Raw genomic sequence first — 17,599 nt, 5'->3', positions numbered from 1 at the left:
GGAAGCATGCCCCCTGATCTGAGTGTATCCTTCGAGGACACGCAAATACCTGCAGAAAATGTCAACATACGGCCTTAGACACAGTCTCCGCCGTCTGGTCTCTTGTTGGCACTTCCACCGCATATTTAATAAAATGATCTATCATTAACAAGCAATAGGAGCACCCAGACGTTGTGTACCCTATCATGATGTAATCAATGAGCAATTTTAAGGGGGAAGAGGTCTTAATAGTTTGCGTAGAAGCCCACTGCTCAGGACTCTTGTTTAGCCCACAGACCTGACACTGCCCACATGCCTCTACCACCATTCCCCCCAGATCAGGGCAATAGAGGACTCGCTGTAGCCACTGGAGTGTCTTTTCACTTCCAAAGTGGGCTCCTTTTCATGCGCCTTGCGAGCGACTATCGGGCCCATCTTTACAGGGATTACCAGCTGATACCGGTGTTACAGCTCAGATGGCAGATACACCTTACGACACAAGAGGCCCTTTTCCACACACAACCTATCCCATTGTCTCAATAATTTAATTCCTTCAGCAGACAGCTGGACCTTGTCCTTTGCACGTGGCCAAATCCCATTTTGTACCCAAGCGCGCACTAGTTTAATGTCTGGGCACTCGCTCTGGTCTTTCACCCAATCTGAAGGCGTTTTGCCCAGGACTCACGGCATTCCGGATGCCACCCCACATGAGTGTACCCCACTATGGAAGATAGGTACCTGTCTCAAGTCGGGGGTTTCGGTGTCCTCCAATTTGTCATCAACACTTTCCCCTGCGGACACAAGGGGTACCTTTGACAGCGCGTTCGCGTTTCCGTTTTCTCGCCCAGAGCAAAACTTAATCTGATAATTAAACTTAGCAAGGCGAGTGACCCACCGCTGCTCCAACACTCCTAGTTTTGCATTCTTCAAGTGAGCCAGAGGGTTATTATCAGTCATAACTAACACCTCAGCTCCCGTTAGATACTCAGCAAAGCGTTCGGTCATTGCCCACACCAGGGCCAGTAATTCTAGGCAAAATGAACTGTAGTTAGCCGAGTTGCACTCAGTGTCTCTTAAAGACCTGCTGCCATAGGCAATAACTCGCTCTCGGCCATCCTGCATTTGTGCCAGTACCGCCTTCAACCCATGAAGACTACCAGCTGTGTACAACAAGAAAGGGGCATCAAACCGAGCATACGCAAACAAAGGGGCACTAGTTAGGGCGGCTTTCACCTCTTCAAAAGCCTTTTGCTGCTGGGACCCCCATTGGATAGGGCGGTCTCAAGGACCCAATGCTGTCCCTCTTAAAAGTGCATTCAGGGGACCCACAACTTGTAAAAACCTGGGCACAAAGCATCGATAATACCCCGCCAACCCCAAGAAAGTCCAAACCTCCCGCAATTTACTGGGAGGGGGCCACTCCTGGACCACCAGGACCTTGTTGGCTGCGGGTAACACCCCGTCGGGGGTCACTACATGGCCTAAATACTCTATACGGCTTTTGAACAGCTGACATTTCTTTGGTTTTATTTTCAAGCCATGACGGGTGAGCCGTCAGAGCACTTGGCGTAATTTCTCGAGATGGTCTTCGAATGATGTTCCAAACACCACAATGTCATCCAAATATATAAGGACAGACTCAAAATACAGATCGCCTAAGCGCTGTTCCATCAGGCGTTGGAAGGTTCTCGGGGCATTAGTGAGTCCAAAAGGCATCCTATTGAATTCATAGAGCCCTGATGGCAGAACAAATGTTGTCTTAGCCCACTCTTTCTCAGCCATCAGTACCTGCCAATAGCTGCTCGCTAAGTCCGATGTTGAGTAGTATTTGGCCCTCCCTAATGCCAACAGAGACTCTTCAATTTGAGGCAATGGATATGCACCTCGTACCGTGTGAGTGTTTAATTTTTGATAATCCACACAAAATCGAAGGGTTCCATCTTTCTTTCGGACCAGGACCACAAGTGCTGCCCAGAGGCTTGACTCTCTCGTATTACTTGATTATCGAGCATACTGGCCACCATACCCTTCACTTCTTGATAGAGCGTCGGGGAATCTGATGATATCGTTCTCTAATTGACGGGGTGTCCCCCGTGGGAATCTCATGCTCAATTGTATGAGAGCAACCGAAGTCTTCTCCATGCCGCGAAAAGGTTTCCTGATGTTCCCACAGGACTCCCTCCAACTGCTCTAGTTGCCCAAAAGTCAGGTGCTCCCGATCCACCCCCATCTGATTCATGATCACACGTCCATTCCATTCTTCTGTAGGAGGTCAGGTCCCTTTACTTCGACCGCAAATGCTCAGGATGACTATCGATCTGGGTGCAATTCAATCACTGTCTTGTCAGGCACCGGTCTATCCGGCACGAACAATTCAGCCAGGATGGTCCCAGCAGGGAGGGTGATGGCCTCATCAAGCATGTTGCTGCATCTGTCTGGCACCCGTCCATTCTTTACAATAGCCAGTGACCGGGCCACGTGAGCCTTAGTAAACGAGGACTTCTCTAAGGCTGGCTCCAGTAATACTTTGATTCCATTCAGTCTTTGTGCCGCCTCCACTGGCAGCATTAAGAGTTCCTCCTGTCGAGGCGCCAGCAAGATCGTGGCCTGTGATGGCACTCGGACCAGGCCCACCCGGCCCCCTGGATCTGCACTCTTCAGCAAATTGCAGCTCAGCACTAGACGATGTAACATCCTCTGAGTAGGTCAGTGGCTTGTAGCACGAGCCCAGTATCGGGGTCCCTCACTAGTGTACATCTGATGATTGAGGTCTCGCAGAATGTTCATTCCGAGCATCACCTCAATCCCCCTTCTAGGGGGGTGGTCCACCAGCATTATCCCTTTCTGACCCAGCTCTTGGCCAAACAGTTTCAAGTGCATCCACACAATCCCTTTCACCATCAGCTGGCCATTGTTAGCGGCGGTAAGTCTTATCACTCGGCCATCTTTGGGAACCACTAGTTGACTGAAGTATCTCTCATACACTTCTAGAGGCATAATGGTACACTCGGATCCCGTATCCACCAGGCACCTCATCTTCCGACCTTCAAATTCTGCTTCTAGAACGGGGCTGCATGCGAACAAATCTTGCTCATCCCGTCGAGGGCTTGGTGGGAGTTGGGCCACTGCTGGGCGCCCTATCACAGCAGTGGCTGGGAGTTAAACGCTGGCGGAGGAGTTTCGAGGCCTGCGGGCCTCCGGCAGTATTGGGAGATGTGCCCCCGCTGCCTGCACCACCAGCAGGTGAGTTCTCTCTGCGGATGTGGGCCAGAGGGTCAGAGTCATTCAAACAAGGCGGCCTGACAGTCTGTGGAGTCACCATCCTCGAGGAGGCGACAGATGGTCCCTCTGGGGGGGTAGAGGCCGACCCAGCTTTGATTTTTTACATCTCTAGCTTTAACTCTCTCAATTCAGTATGCAGAGCTTGTACAATCTCTACCAATATATGCACAGCAAGTTGTTTTACACTGAAGTGCATATGTTCATCCAGTTTAGCATTTATTTAGCATTTTTACAAGCTTGTTACAGTGTAGAATTGCCTGAAATATGTGCCACATGCACATACTTTAAAGGCCCCGTTACAAGCTACGATATATCAGGCGATATGTCATCAGGGTCACGGATTTGGTGACGCAGATCCGGCATCGTTTGACATATCGTAGCGCATGACAGCTACGAGCGACTGTTAACGAGCAAAAATACTCACCTTATCGTTGCTCATTGACACGTCGTTCCTTTTTTTTTTAAAATATCGGTCACATTCCTGAATGCAGGTTGTTCGTCATTCCTGAGGCAGCACACATCGCTCTGTGTGACACCTCGGGAATGACAAACAGCTTACCTGCGTCCCGCCGGCAATGAGGAAGGAAGGAGGTGGGCGGGATGTTATGTCCCGCTCATCTCTGCCCCTCCGCTTCTATTGGGCGGCCGCTGTGTGACGTCGCTGTGACGCTAAACGTCCCTCCCCCTTCAGGAACAGGATGTTCGCTGCCCACAGCGAGGTCGTTTGGGAGGTAAGTACGTGTGACAGGGGTGACCGACTTTGTGCGACACGGGCAACAAATTGCCCGTGATGCACAAGCGATGGGGGCGAGTGCAATCGCACATTAAATCGACACGTGTAATGGGGCCTTTAGTCTGAGGGACGTGATCACTTAAAGTGCATGGGCAACTGGAACACCACTACCCCAGATCCTGCCCACATTTCCAGCAATCATAATGACAGCATACCATTACAATTGGTTCTCATGTGCAATGTTAGCAGCTTCTTCGTCTAGGGCTTAAAAGTTGAAAATAACAATAGATTTTAAATAATTTTCATATTTTATACCATTAAAAAATATAAAAAATAGATAAATATAAAACATTGATGATTTACATTTTTGTAATTGTTTCCATTTTCCATATGTTTCCTTTAACCTACAAAACTTATAGTAATTAGTGGTAGTTAGGGAGGTCTGTTGAGCCCCTGGCCTAGATGCTTAGTTATTACTGTAACCATTTAAATCATTACAGCCATGCAACTTTGGGCAGACACATTACTGTTTTTGTTGCTTATATTTGATAAGTTGAAAAGCGATAAATAGAGCATTTTCTGCCACAATAGTGATGAAACAAAAAGTTGAAAACAACAACTGTGCCACATATTGTTTTTTTTTTCTAGTACTAATTTCTCCTGATTCTAAAAGGTAATTTTTCTTGTCACAGGTACCATTATTATGGCATTGGAATAAAGGAAAGCAGTGCTTATTACCATTCAGTTTACTCAGGAAAAGGACTAACAAGGTAGACAATGTTTTACTACTTGCTTACACTATTATTTACACTATTGCTTTGTAACCAGTGACTCTTGCTAAACTACAGCTACCCACATCTGGACCGCCATACGTTGGGACCACTTGCTCCCATTTCTCACCATTTTATTGAAGAAATATAGAATTATATTTCAAATTATGTGGATTTTCAACATTTTGCACATCAGTACATCATCATTTTGAAAGCTATTGTGTGGCATTAAACGAAAACATTTATCACTTTGAGCATGTTAAACTGGTCACATCACAGAATAGTGGTTACAGAGCTGAATAAAATGTAGTTGTTTTTTCTAAAGTTTCTCTTCTCCATTGCGGAGAAATTATCTTGTAAATTTTAGTTTATTATTTATGTTAAGTCCACGGGGATGTTACCAGTAGAGATGAGCGAACCGGTCGTGGTTCGGCTCGAGTTCGGTTCGTCGAACGGAGGTCCCGTTCGAGTTCGGTTCGTCGAACGTTCGACGAACCGAACTCGAACTGCATAGGAAACAATGGCAGGCATTCACAAACACATAAAAACACCTAGAAAACACCCTCAAAGGTGTCCAAAAGGTGACAAACAACTCACAACACAACACAAACACATGGGAAAGTGACAAGGACATATACTCATGCGAAAACAAAAGAGCTGGACAAGGAAAAAGAGGAGGAGACACAGACATAGGCATGGCACGCCCTTCTAAAATCATGTAAAACACCACAAGGTGACTGCAAGCGGAGTTCTCCCTTTTTTCCAAAAATTGGGCCACACACACACGCACCCCTTCAGTGGCACCACTTGTGCCCCAGTTGTACACTTCACAGCTAGATTTGCATCAAGCACATTCAAAAATATGCCATCCTTACCGTCCCCAGGATGACACCGGGGTAGGTAGCTAAGTCTTTCCTGATCCCAGCTCTGTTCATCTTGGCTCCTTTTTAAAAACACTGTAAACAAGGGTTACTCCAAGCAGAATCTCCCTTTTTTCCAAAAATTGGGCCCCACACACACCCACCCCTTCTGTGGCAGCAGTTGTGCCCCAGTTGTACACTTCACAGCTAGATTTGCATCAAGCACATTCAAAAATACGCCATTCTTAACCGTCCCCAGGATGACACCGGAGTAGGTAGCAAAGTCTTTGCTGAACCATGGCTTGTTCATCTTGGCTCCTTTTAAAAAACACAGCAAGCAAGGGTTACTCCAAGCGGAGTCTCCCTTATTTCCAAAAATTGGGCCCCACACACACCCACCCCTTCAGTGGCAGCAGTTGTGCCCCAGTTGTACACTTCACAGCTAGATTTGCATCAAGCACATTCAAAAATACGCCATCCTTAACCGTCCCCAGGATGACACCAGGGTAGGTAGATAAAGTCTTTGCTGAACCATGACTTGTTCATCTTGGCTCCTTTTAAAAACACTGTAAGCAGGGTTACTCCAAGCGGAGTCTCCCTTTTTTCCAAAAATTGGGCCACACAGACACCCCATCAGTGGCAGCACTTGTGCCCCAGTTGTACACTTTACAGCTAGATTTGCATCAAGCACATTTAAAAATACGCCATTTTTAACTGTCCCCAGGATGACACCGGGGTAGGTAGATAAAGTCTTTGCTGAACCATGACTTGTTCATCTTGGCTCCTTTTTAAAAACACTGTAAGCAAGGGTTACTCCAAGCGGAGTCTCCCTTTTTTCCAAAAATTGGGCCACACACACCCACCCCTTCAGTGGCAGCAGTTGTGCCCCAGTTGTACACTTCACAGCTAGATTTGCATCAAGCACATTCAAAAATACGCCATCCTTAACCGTCCCCAGGATGACACCGGGGTAGGTAGCAAAGTCTTTGCTGAACCATGACTTGTTCATCTTGGCTCCTTTTAAAAAACACAGCAAGCAAGGGTTACTCCAAGCGGAGTCTCCCTTATTTCCAAAAATTGGGCCCCACACACACCCACCCCTTCAGTGGCAGCAGTTTTGCCCCAGTTGTACACTTCACAGCTAGATTTGCATCAAGTACATTCAAAAATACGCCATTCTTAACCGTCCCCAGGATGACACCGGGGTAGGTAGATAAAGTCTTTGCTGAACCATGACTTGTTCATCTTGGCTCCTTTTAAAAATCACAGCAAGCAAGGGTTACTCCAAGCGGAGTCTCCCTTATTTCCAAAAATTTGGCCCCACACACACCCACCCCTTCAGTGGCAGCAGTTGTGCCCCAGTTGTACACTTCACAGCTAGATTTGCATCAAGCACATTAAAAAATACGCCATTCTTAACCGTCCCCAGGATGACACCGGGGTAGGTAGCAAAGTCTTTGCTGAACCATGACTTGTTCATCTTGGCTCCTTTTAAAAAACACAGCAAGCAAGGGTTACTCCAAGCGGAGTCTCCCTTATTTCCAAAAATTGGGCCCCACACACACCCACCCCTTCAGTGGCAGCAGTTGTGCCCCAGTTGTACACTTCACAGCTAGATTTGTATCAAGCACATTCAAAAATATGCCATTCTTAACCGTCCCCAGGATGACACCGGGGTAGGTAGCAAAGTCTTTGCTGAACCATGACTTGTTCATCTTGGCTCCTTTTAAAAAACACAGCAAGCAAGGGTTACTCCAAGCGGAGTCTCCCTTTTTTCCAAAAATTGGGGCCCACACACACCTACCCCTTCAGTGGCAGCAGTTGTGCCCCAGTTGTACACTTCACAGCTAGATTTGCATCAAGCACATTTAAAAATACGCCATCCTTAACCGTCCCCAGGATGACACCAGGGTAGGTAGCTAAGTCTTTCCTGATCCCAGCTCTGTTCATCTTGGCTCCTTTTTAAAAACACTGTAAGCAAGGGTTACTCCAAGCGGAGTCTCCCTTATTTCCAAAAATTGGGCCCCACACACACCCACCCCTTCAGTGGCAGCAGTTGTGCCGCAGTTGTACACTTCACAGCTAGATTTGCATCAAGCACATTCAAAAATACGCCATCCTTAACCGTCCCCAGGATGACACCAGGGTAGGTAGATAAAGTCTTTGCTGAACCATGAGTTGTTCATCTTGGCTCCTTTTAAAAACACTGTAAGCAAGGGTTACTCCAAGCGGAGTCTCCCTTTTTTCCAAAAATTGGGCCACACAGACACCCTATCAGTGGCAGCACTTGTGCCCCAGTTGTGCACTTTACAGCTAGATTTGCATCAAGCACATTCAAAAATACGCCATTCTTAACTGTCCCCAGGATGACACCGGGGTAGGTAGATAAAGTCTTTGCTGAACCATGACTTGTTCATCTTGGCTCCTTTTTAAAAACACTGTAAGCAAGGGTTACTCCAAGCGGAGTCTCCCTTTTTTCCAAAAATTGGGCCACACACACCCACCCCTTCAGTGGCAGCAGTTGTGCCCCAGTTGTACACTTCACAGCTAGATTTGCATCAAGCACATTAAAAAATACGCCATCCTTAACCGTCCCCAGGATGACACCAGGGTAGGTAGATAAAGTCTTTGCTGAACCATGACTTGTTCATCTTGGCTCCTTTTAAAAACACTGTAAGCAAGGGTTACTCCAAGCGGAGTCTCCCTTTTTTCCAAAAATTGGGCCACATAGACACCCCATCAGTGGCAGCACTTGTGCCCCAGTTGTACACTTTACAGCTAGATTTGCATCAAGCACATTCAAAAATACGCCATTCTTAACTGTCCCCAGGATGACACCGGGGTAGGTAGATAAAGTCTTTGCTGAACCATGACTTGTTCATCTTGGCTCCTTTTTAAAAACACTGTAATCAAGGGTTACTCCAAGCGGAGTCTCCCTTTTTTCCAAAAATTGGGACCCACACACACCCACCCCTTCAGTGGCAGCAGTTGTGCCCCAGTTGTACACTTCACAGCTAGATTTGCATCAAGCACATTCAAAAATACGCCATCCTTTACCGTCCCCAGGATGACACCGGGGTAGGTAGCTAAGTCTTTCCTGATCCCAGCTCTGTTCATCTTGGTTCCTTTTAAAAAACACAGCAAGCAAGGGTTACTCCAAGCGGAGTCTCCCTTTTTTCCAAAAATTGGGCCCCACACACACCCACCCCTTCAGTGGCAGCAGTTGTGCCCCAGTTGTACACTTCACAGCTAGATTTGCATCAAGCACATTCAAAAATACGCCATTCTTAATTGTCCCCAGGATGACACCGGGGTAGGTAGCAAAGTCTTTGCTGAACCATGACTTGTTCATCTTGGCTCCTTTTAAAAAACACAGCAAGCAAGGGTTACTCCAAGCGGAGTCTCCCTTTTTTCAAAAAATTGGGCCACACACACCCACCCCTTCAGTGGCAGCAGTTGTGCCCCAGTTGTACACTTCACAGCTAGATTTGCATCAAGCACATTTAAAAATACGCCATCCTTAACCGTCCCCAGGATGACACCGGGGTAGGTAGCTAAGTCTTTCCTGATCCCAGCTCTGTTCATCTTGGCTCCTTTTTAAAAACACTGTAAGCAAGGGTTACTCCAAGCAGAGTCTCCCTTTTTTCCAAAAATTGGGCCCCACACACACCCACCCCTTCTGTGGCAGCAGTTGTGCCCCAGTTGTACACTTCACAGCTAGATTTGCATCAAGCACATTCAAAAATACACCATTCTTAACCGTTCCCAGGATGACACTGGGGTAGGTAGCAAAGTTTTTGCTGAACCATGACTTGTTCATCTTGGCTCCTTTTAAAAAACACAGCAAGCAAGGGTTACTCCAAGCGGAGTCTCCCTTATTTCCAAAAATTGGGCCCCACACACACCCACCCCTTCTGTGGCAGCAGTTGTGCCCCAGTTGTACACTTCACAGCTAGATTTGCAACAAGCACATTCAAAAATACTCCATCCTTAACCGTCCCCAGGATGACACCAGGGTAGGTAGATAAAGTCTTTGCTGAACCATGACTTGTTCATCTTGGCTCCTTTTAAAAACACTGTAAGCAAGGGTTACTCCAAGCGGAGTCTCCCTTTTTTCCAAAAATTGGGCCACACAGACACCCAATCAGTGGCAGCACTTGTGCCCCAGTTGTACACTTTACAGCTAGATTTGCATCAAGCACATTAAAAAATACGCCATTCTTAACAGTCCCCAGAATGACACCGGGGTAGGTAGATAAAGTCTTTGCTGAACCATGACTTGTTCATCTTGGCTCCTTTTTAAAAACACTGTAAGCAAGGGTTACTCCAAGCGGAGTCTCCCTTTTTTCCAAAAATTGGGCCACACACACCCACCCCTTCAGTGGCAGCAGTTGTGCCCCAGTTGTACACTTCACAGCTAGATTTGCATCAAGCACATTAAAAAATACGCCATTCTTAACCGTCCCCAGGATGACACCGGAGTAGGTAGCAAAGTCTTTGCTGAACCATGACTTGTTCATCTTGGCTCCTTTTAAAAAACACAGCAAGCAAGGGTTACTCCAAGCGGAGTCTCCCTTATTTCCAAAAATTGGGCCCCACACACACCCACCCCTTCAGTGGCAGCAGTTGTGCCCCAGTTGTACACTTCACAGCTAGATTTGCATCAAGCACATTCAAAAATACGCCATCCTTAACCGTCCCCAGGATGACACCAGGGTAGGTGGATAAAGTCTTTGCTGAACCATGACTTGTTCATCTTGGCTCCTTTTAAAAACACTGTAAGCAAGGGTTACTCCAAGCAGAGTCTCCCTTTTTTCCAAAAATTGGGCCACATAGACACCCCATCAGTGGCAGCACTTGTGCCCCGGTTGTACACTTCACAGCTAGATTTGCATCAAGCACATTTAAAAATACGCCATCCTTAACCGTCCCCAGGATGACACCGGGGTAGGTAGCTAAGTCTTTCCTGATCCCAGCTCTGTTTATCATTGGCTCCTTTTTAAAAACACTGTAAGCAAGGGTTACTCCAAGTGGAGTCTCCCTTTTTTCCAAAAATCAGGCCCCGCACACACCCACCCCTTCAGTGGCAGCAGTTGTGCCCCAGTTGTACACTTCACAGCTAGATTTGCATCAAGCACATTCAAAAATACGCCATTCTTAACCGTCCCCAGGATGACACCGGGGTAGGTAGCAAAGTCTTTGCTGAACCATGACTTGTTCATCTTGGCTCCTTTTAAAAAACACAGCAAGCAAGGGTTACTCCAAGCGGAGTCTCCCTTTTTTCCAAAAATTGTGCCCCACATACACCCACCCCTTCAGTGGCAGCAGTTGTGCCCCAGTTGTACACTTAACAGCTAGATTTGCATCAAACACATTCAAAAATACGCCAATCTTAACCTTCCCCAGGATGACACCAGGGTAGGTAAAGTCTTTGCTGAACCATGACTTGTTCATCTTGGCTCCTTTTAAAAACACTGTAAGCAAGGGTTACTCCAAGTGGAGTCTCCCTTTTTTCCAAAAATTGGGCCACACAGACACCCCATCAGTGGCAGCACTTGTGCCCCAGTTGTACACTTTACAGCTAGATTTGCATCAAGCACATTCAAAAATACGCCATCCTTAACCGTCCCCAGGATGACACCAGAGTAGGTAGATAAAGGCTTTGCTGAACCATGACTTTTTCATCTTGGCTCCTTTTAAAAAACACAGCAAGCAAGGGTTACTCCAAGCGGACTTTCCCTTTTTTTAAAAAATTGGGCCACACAGACACCCCATCAGTGGCAGCACTTGTGCCCTAGTTGCAAACAGGATGTTTTGATTTGCATCAAGCACATTCCAAATCCACAAGCATTTACTCTCCCCAGGATGACACAGGGATAGTAAATTCCTTGTGGATCCATGACTTGTTCATTTTGATGAACGTTAGTCTGTCCACATTGTCACTGGACAGACGCGTGCGCTTATCTGTCAGCACACACCCAGCAGCACTGAAGACACGTTCAGAGACAACGCTGGCAGCTGGACACGACAAAATCTCCAAGGCGTAACTGGAGAGCTCTAGCAATTTTTCAAGATTTGAAGCCCAAAATGAGCAAGGCTCCATTTGCAAAGTCATGGCATCAATGTTTATTTGGAGATACTCTTGTATCATCCTCTCCAGCCGTTGACTATGTGTCAGACTTGTTGTCTCTGGTGGCCTTGCAAAGGACGGTCTAAAAAAATTATGAAAAGATTCCATAAAATTGCTGTTACCAGCACCAGATACAGCGCTATTGGTACGGGTAGACTGTTGAAGATGACGAGACCGTCCTATGTTTGTCAAGTTACAACTGGGAGATTCACTTCCTGCACCTGCACGGTTGTTTGGGGGAAAAGCCGAGCTAAGATCGAGTAACAGCTTCTGCTGATACTCCTGCATACGTGCGTCCCTTTCTATGGCTGGAATTATGTCACAAAATTTGGACTTGTACCGGGGATCTAATAGTGTGGCAAGCCAGTAGTCATCATCACTTCTAATTTTGACAATACGAGGGTCATGTTGGAGTTAGTGCACCAAGAAGGCGCTCATGTGTCTCGCGCAGCCATGCGGACCAAGTCCACGCTGTGTTTGTGGCATAGAGGTGCTAACCGTTCTTTCTTCCTCTGACATCTCCCCCCAACCTCTTTCAACTGAAATTTGACCAAGGTCTCCCTCATCCACTGAGTCTTCCATGTCCATGGACAGTTCGTCATCCATTTCTTCATGTTCTCCTGTTCTCCTGCACCTTCCTCAACATTTCGCCTGCTACCATGCGCCCTTGTTGATCCCTGTCCCCCATGGTCCCATGCCTGCCGCGTTGGTGATGATGAACGTCTGGACCTTGGAGATGTTGTTGTGTCTTGCGCATATGAATCCTCCTGTAGTTCCTCCCCTTCCTGTTGTCCCACCCCCTGACTCCGAATAGTGTGTAGCGTGTGCTCCAGTATGTAAATGACTGGAATTGTCATGCTGATAATGGCATTGTCAGCGCTAAACATATTCGTTGCCATGTCGAAACTGTGCAGAAAGGTGCATAGGTCCTTGATCTGAGACCACTCCATCAGGGTGATCTGCCCCACCTCTGCATCTCGTTGGCCCAGGCTATACGTCATGACGTATTGCACCAGGACGCGGCGGTGCTGCCACAGTCGCTGTAACATGTGGAGAGTCGAATTCCAGCGTGTCGACACATCGCATTTCAGGCGATGAACCAGCAGGCCGAAAGACTTCTGGAGCGATGCAAGTCGCTCAGCTGCGGCGCTTGAACGGCGGAAGTGAGCAGACAGTTTTCGTGCCCTGGTCAGAAGGCCATCTAGGCCTGGATAGTGTGTTAAAAATTGCTGGACAACAAGGTTCAACACGTGAGCCATACAAGGCACGTGTGTCACCTTGCCCAGGCGAAGGGCCGCACCCAGGTTTGCAGCATTGTCGCACACGGCCTTACCAGGCTGCAGGTTGAGTGGAGGCAACCATTTATCAAACTCAGTCTCCAGAGCTGCCCACAACTCAGCCCCTGTGTGACTCTTATTCCCAAGACATGTCAAGCTAAAGACCGCCTGATGCCGTGGCGCTCTGCTGCCAGCATAGTAATGAGGGGTGCGTGATTCCTTCTGCGCAGTGAGAACGCTGGTGGCCTGACCAGGCAGGCTTGGGGCGGAGGTGAAGGACCCAGATGAGGTGGAGGAGGCAGAAACAGTGGCGGAACTTGGACAGACAGAGGATTGACACACAAGTCGTGGGGATGGCAAGACTAGTGCAGCAGACCCTTCACCATCTATCACCATAGTTACCCAGTGCCCAGTCAGCGACATGTAACGTCCCTGTCCATGCTTACTGGTCCAAGTATTGGTGGTGAAATGCACCCGTTGACACACAGAGTTTCTCAAGGAAGCGGTGATGTTGTGTGCGACATGCTGGTGTAGCGCAGGCACACCTTTCTTAGAGAAGTAGTGGCGACTGGGCATCTGGTACTGTGGCACAGCGACAGACATAAGGTCTCTAAAATCCTGTGTGTCCACCAGGCGAAAAGGCAGCATTTCGGTAGCCAAGAGCTTACAGAGGGATAAAGTCAACCTCTTAGCTTTGTCATGGGTCGCAGGAAATGGCCTTTTATTTGTCCACATCTGGGGCACAGAGATCTAGCTGCTATGTGTAGACGGTGTTGAGTAGGGTGTCCCTGGAAAAATGCAGCTTTGTGAGGAAAGTGCAGGCGTAGACATAATGTTGCCTTCATCCAACGTTGGTGCTATCAATGTCTGAGAGAGCTGTACACACGCACTTGTTTCCCCTTCCAAACCAACTGACGACCTACCAAGCAAACTGCCTGTTGCGGTTACAGTGGTGGAAGTTGTGCATGGAAAACCAGGTGTGACAGCTGTCCCTACAGTCCTAGAAGATGAAGAGTGCACGGATGCACTAGAAGGGGCAGGCGGTGGATGGTTCGCTCCGCTAGGCCGCATTGCAGCACGGTGAGCTTCCCACCGGGACATATGATATTTATTCATGTGACGATTCATGGAAGAAGTTGTCAAACTGCTGAGGTTTTGACCTCTACTAACAGAATCATGACAAATTTTACAGATCACATAATTTGGGCGATCTTTTGCTATGTCAAAAAAGGACCAGGCTAGGCAAGGCTTAGAGGGCATGCGACCTGTTGATCCACCCCGACTATTGCTCAGAGGCAGAGTGGTGGCTGAGGATGCAGTTGTAGACGTGCTACCAGTACTCCGACTCTGTCCAGGAAGGCGCAAGGTAACTTCGTCATCAGTTGCATCCTCCTCCACCACCTCTGTTGACCTCCTCGAGTGCCTGACTGTGGGTTGACAGTAGGTGGGATCTAGAACTTCCTCATCAATTGTTGTGTTTGCACTCCCCTCACCCTCAGACCGAGCCTCTTCTTGCCCTGACCGAATATTTAAGTTGTCATCCCAATCTGGTATCTGCGTCTCATCGTCATCAGTATGTTCCTCATTGTCTATAACAACAGGTGTTACAGTTGGTGAAAAAGGGTCAACATTATGCTCAGAAACTTGGTCCTCATGGCCTGAATCAGAGTCACAAAGGTTCTGGGCATCACTGCAGACCATTTCCTGGTCTGTACTCACTTTAGCTTGGGAGCAGACCTCTGATTCTCAGGCTATAGTGTGACTGAACAGCTCTGCAGACTCAGCCATCTCAGTTCCACCATACTGTGCAGGGCGGATGGAGACTTCAGAGCTGGGAGAAAGCAAGTTTGATTGGGATGACAACTCAGAGGACTGGTGTTTTTTGGATGCGGTAGTTGAGGTGGTGGAGAGGGCACTTGTTGGACCACTTGAGATCCATTCAAGCATTTTCCTTTTTTGGCCAACATCTACCTTTGTTCCAGTTGTCCGTGTCCATAAAAAAGGGAGCACATCGGATTGTCCACGGTAAGTAGTAGACATCTTACTTTTGCTGGAAGATGGTCTATCTTCAGCAGATGTTAATGGAGCTTTGCCACCTTCCCCACGGAAAACCCTTTTTTTCCTTTTCCAACACGCCTCTTACCCTTTCCACCAGCATCTGTCATTTTGCCACTCATTTTGATTGCGACAAGATTGTGCACATAAAATGTGGTAGTAAAAATTGAGAGGTGGTGTAGATTGCAGCGGTGGTCTATCTTTATTAACAGCAGAATAAACAACAATAATTATCACTGACAATGCAACTACAGCCCTTAAACTGGCAGCAGTGTTTGCTAGTATAATGGCTTAGTAACAATGAGTTTGAGTGTGCAATGCAGGCAGACGTGCTGCAAATATCTTTGCACTTGTGGGACGATACAGAAGTCCAACAGCCACGTTTAGGATGCCACTAAGTTCACTCAGTGTTTGCTAGTATAATGGCTTAGTAACAATGAGTTTGAGTGTGCAATGCAGGCAGAGGTGCTGCAAATATCTTTGCACTTGTGGGACGATACAGAAGTCCAACAGCCACGTTTAGGATGCCACTAAGTTCACTCAGTGTTTACTAGTATAATGGCTTAGTAACAATGAGTTTGAGTGTGCAATGCAGGCAGAGGCGCTGCAAATATCTTTGCACTTGTGGGACGATACAGAAGTCCAACAGCCACGTTTAGGATGCCACTAAGTTCACTCAGTGTTTGCTAGTATAATGGCATAGTAACAATGAGTTTGAGTGTGCAATGCAGGCAGAGGTGCTGCAAATATCTTTGCACTTGTGGGATGATACAGAAGTCCAACAGCCACGTTTAGGATGCCACTAAGTTCACTCAGTGTTTGCTAGTATAATGGCTTAGTAACAATGAGTTTGAGTGTGCAATGCAGGCAGAGGTGCTGCAAATATCTTTGCACTTGTGGGACGATACAGAAGTCCAACAACCACGTTTAGGATGCCACTAAGTTCACTCAGTGTTTGCTAGTATAATGGCTTAGTAACAATGAGTTTGAGTGTGCAATGCAGGCAGAGGTGCTGCAAATATCTTTGCACTTGTGGGACGATACAGAAGTCCAACAGCCACGTTTAGGATGCCACAAAGTTCACTCAGTGTTTGCTAGTATAATGGCTTAGTAACAATGAGTTTGAGTGTGCAATGCAGGCAGAGGTGCTGCAATAATCTTTGCACTTGTGGGACGATACAGAAGTCCAACAGCCACTTTTAGGATGCCACTAAGTTCACTCAGTGTAGTTGCAATTAAAAACTGCTGTGGGTGGAGAGGGGTAACCAAGGACTGTCTTATATAGGAGATGGAAAAAACATGGCTGAAAGGGGCAGAGCTGTGTTCACATTCAGAAAAAAAACTACATATAACTGAATAGGATAACTGAAGTGAGCACTAATATATATATTCTGAGTGCAAGCCAAAAAAATACACACCATATAAGGATAAGGCTGCACATCAAACTTAGATAATGGTATAATGCCTCAAGCATATGGAAAAATATTGGAAAATACAATGAAAAATGCTACTTGCTAACTAGAACTAGAACTATTTTTCTGAATGTGAACACAGCTCCGCCCCTTTTGGCCATGTTTTTTCCATCTCCTATATAAGACAGTCCTTGGTTTCCCCTCTCCACCCACAGCAGTTTTTAATTGCAATGAGATGACACACAGGGTCACAGAGCTAGGGACCCCAATATAGAGATATACCTTGACGAGGTTTTGGGGCTCAGTTACATTGATCAATGCGATTGCTAAATATCTCCTTTTTCCTAATATTCATGGCAGGTATGCAATTCATTATTCACATGTTCTAGATAGCAAGTAGCATTTTTCATTGTATTTTCCAATATTTTTCCATATGCTTGAGGCATTATACCATTATCTAAGTTTGATGTGCAGCCTTATCCTTATATCATTCCTTATAAATCACCCCCAAATGTTTGAATGGCCTTTCTTAAAAATTATATCAAGGCTTCTGTTATCCCGGTTGCTTGTGCACTTTTTTTCTACCACTTTTTTCCTTCCACTCAACTTTACATTAATATGCTTGGATACAGCACTCTGTGAACAGCCAGCTTCTTTAGCAATTACCTTTTGTGGCTTACCTTACCTGTGGAGTATGTCAATAACTGCCTTCTGCACATCTGTCAAGTCAGCAGTCTTTCCCTTGATTGAGAAGCCTACAGAACCAGACTAAGGGACCATTTTAAATGCTTAGGATTTCTTTGCAGGTGTTTTGTGTTAATTATTATAATTTTCTGAGATAATGACTTTTGGGTTTTCATTTGTTGTAAGCCATACTCATCAACATTAAGAGAACTAAACAATTGAAATAGATCACTCTGTTTGTAATGACTCTACATAATTTAGGCATTTCCTTTTTGTATTGAATTACTGAAATAAATCAACTTTTTAATGATATACTAATTTATAAGATGCACTTCTATGTCTCACTGAGAAAGCTTGTTGTAAGCTATTGTGAGGGCATGTTTATTTTCCAGGGTATGGTGCTGCCTGCTTATAACT

General features: G+C 46.5%; 1 protein-coding gene across 1 annotated transcript in view; it reads left to right on the top strand.

Moving 5' to 3' along the window:
• Positions 1 to 17,599, top strand: part of RFX6 (regulatory factor X6) — a 343,542-nt gene that overhangs the window by 116,681 nt on the left and 209,262 nt on the right. The window contains exon 5 of the mRNA XM_075338312.1: positions 4,687 to 4,764. Coding sequence (XP_075194427.1) covers positions 4,687 to 4,764 — 78 coding nt within the window. The remainder of the gene's footprint in view (positions 1 to 4,686; positions 4,765 to 17,599) is intronic.

The sequence above is a fragment of the Anomaloglossus baeobatrachus genome, chromosome 3 (assembly GCF_048569485.1).
Source record: "Anomaloglossus baeobatrachus isolate aAnoBae1 chromosome 3, aAnoBae1.hap1, whole genome shotgun sequence".
NCBI classification, from domain to species: Eukaryota; Metazoa; Chordata; class Amphibia; order Anura; family Aromobatidae; genus Anomaloglossus; species Anomaloglossus baeobatrachus.
This window is presented reverse-complemented; position numbering and strand designations above follow the sequence as displayed.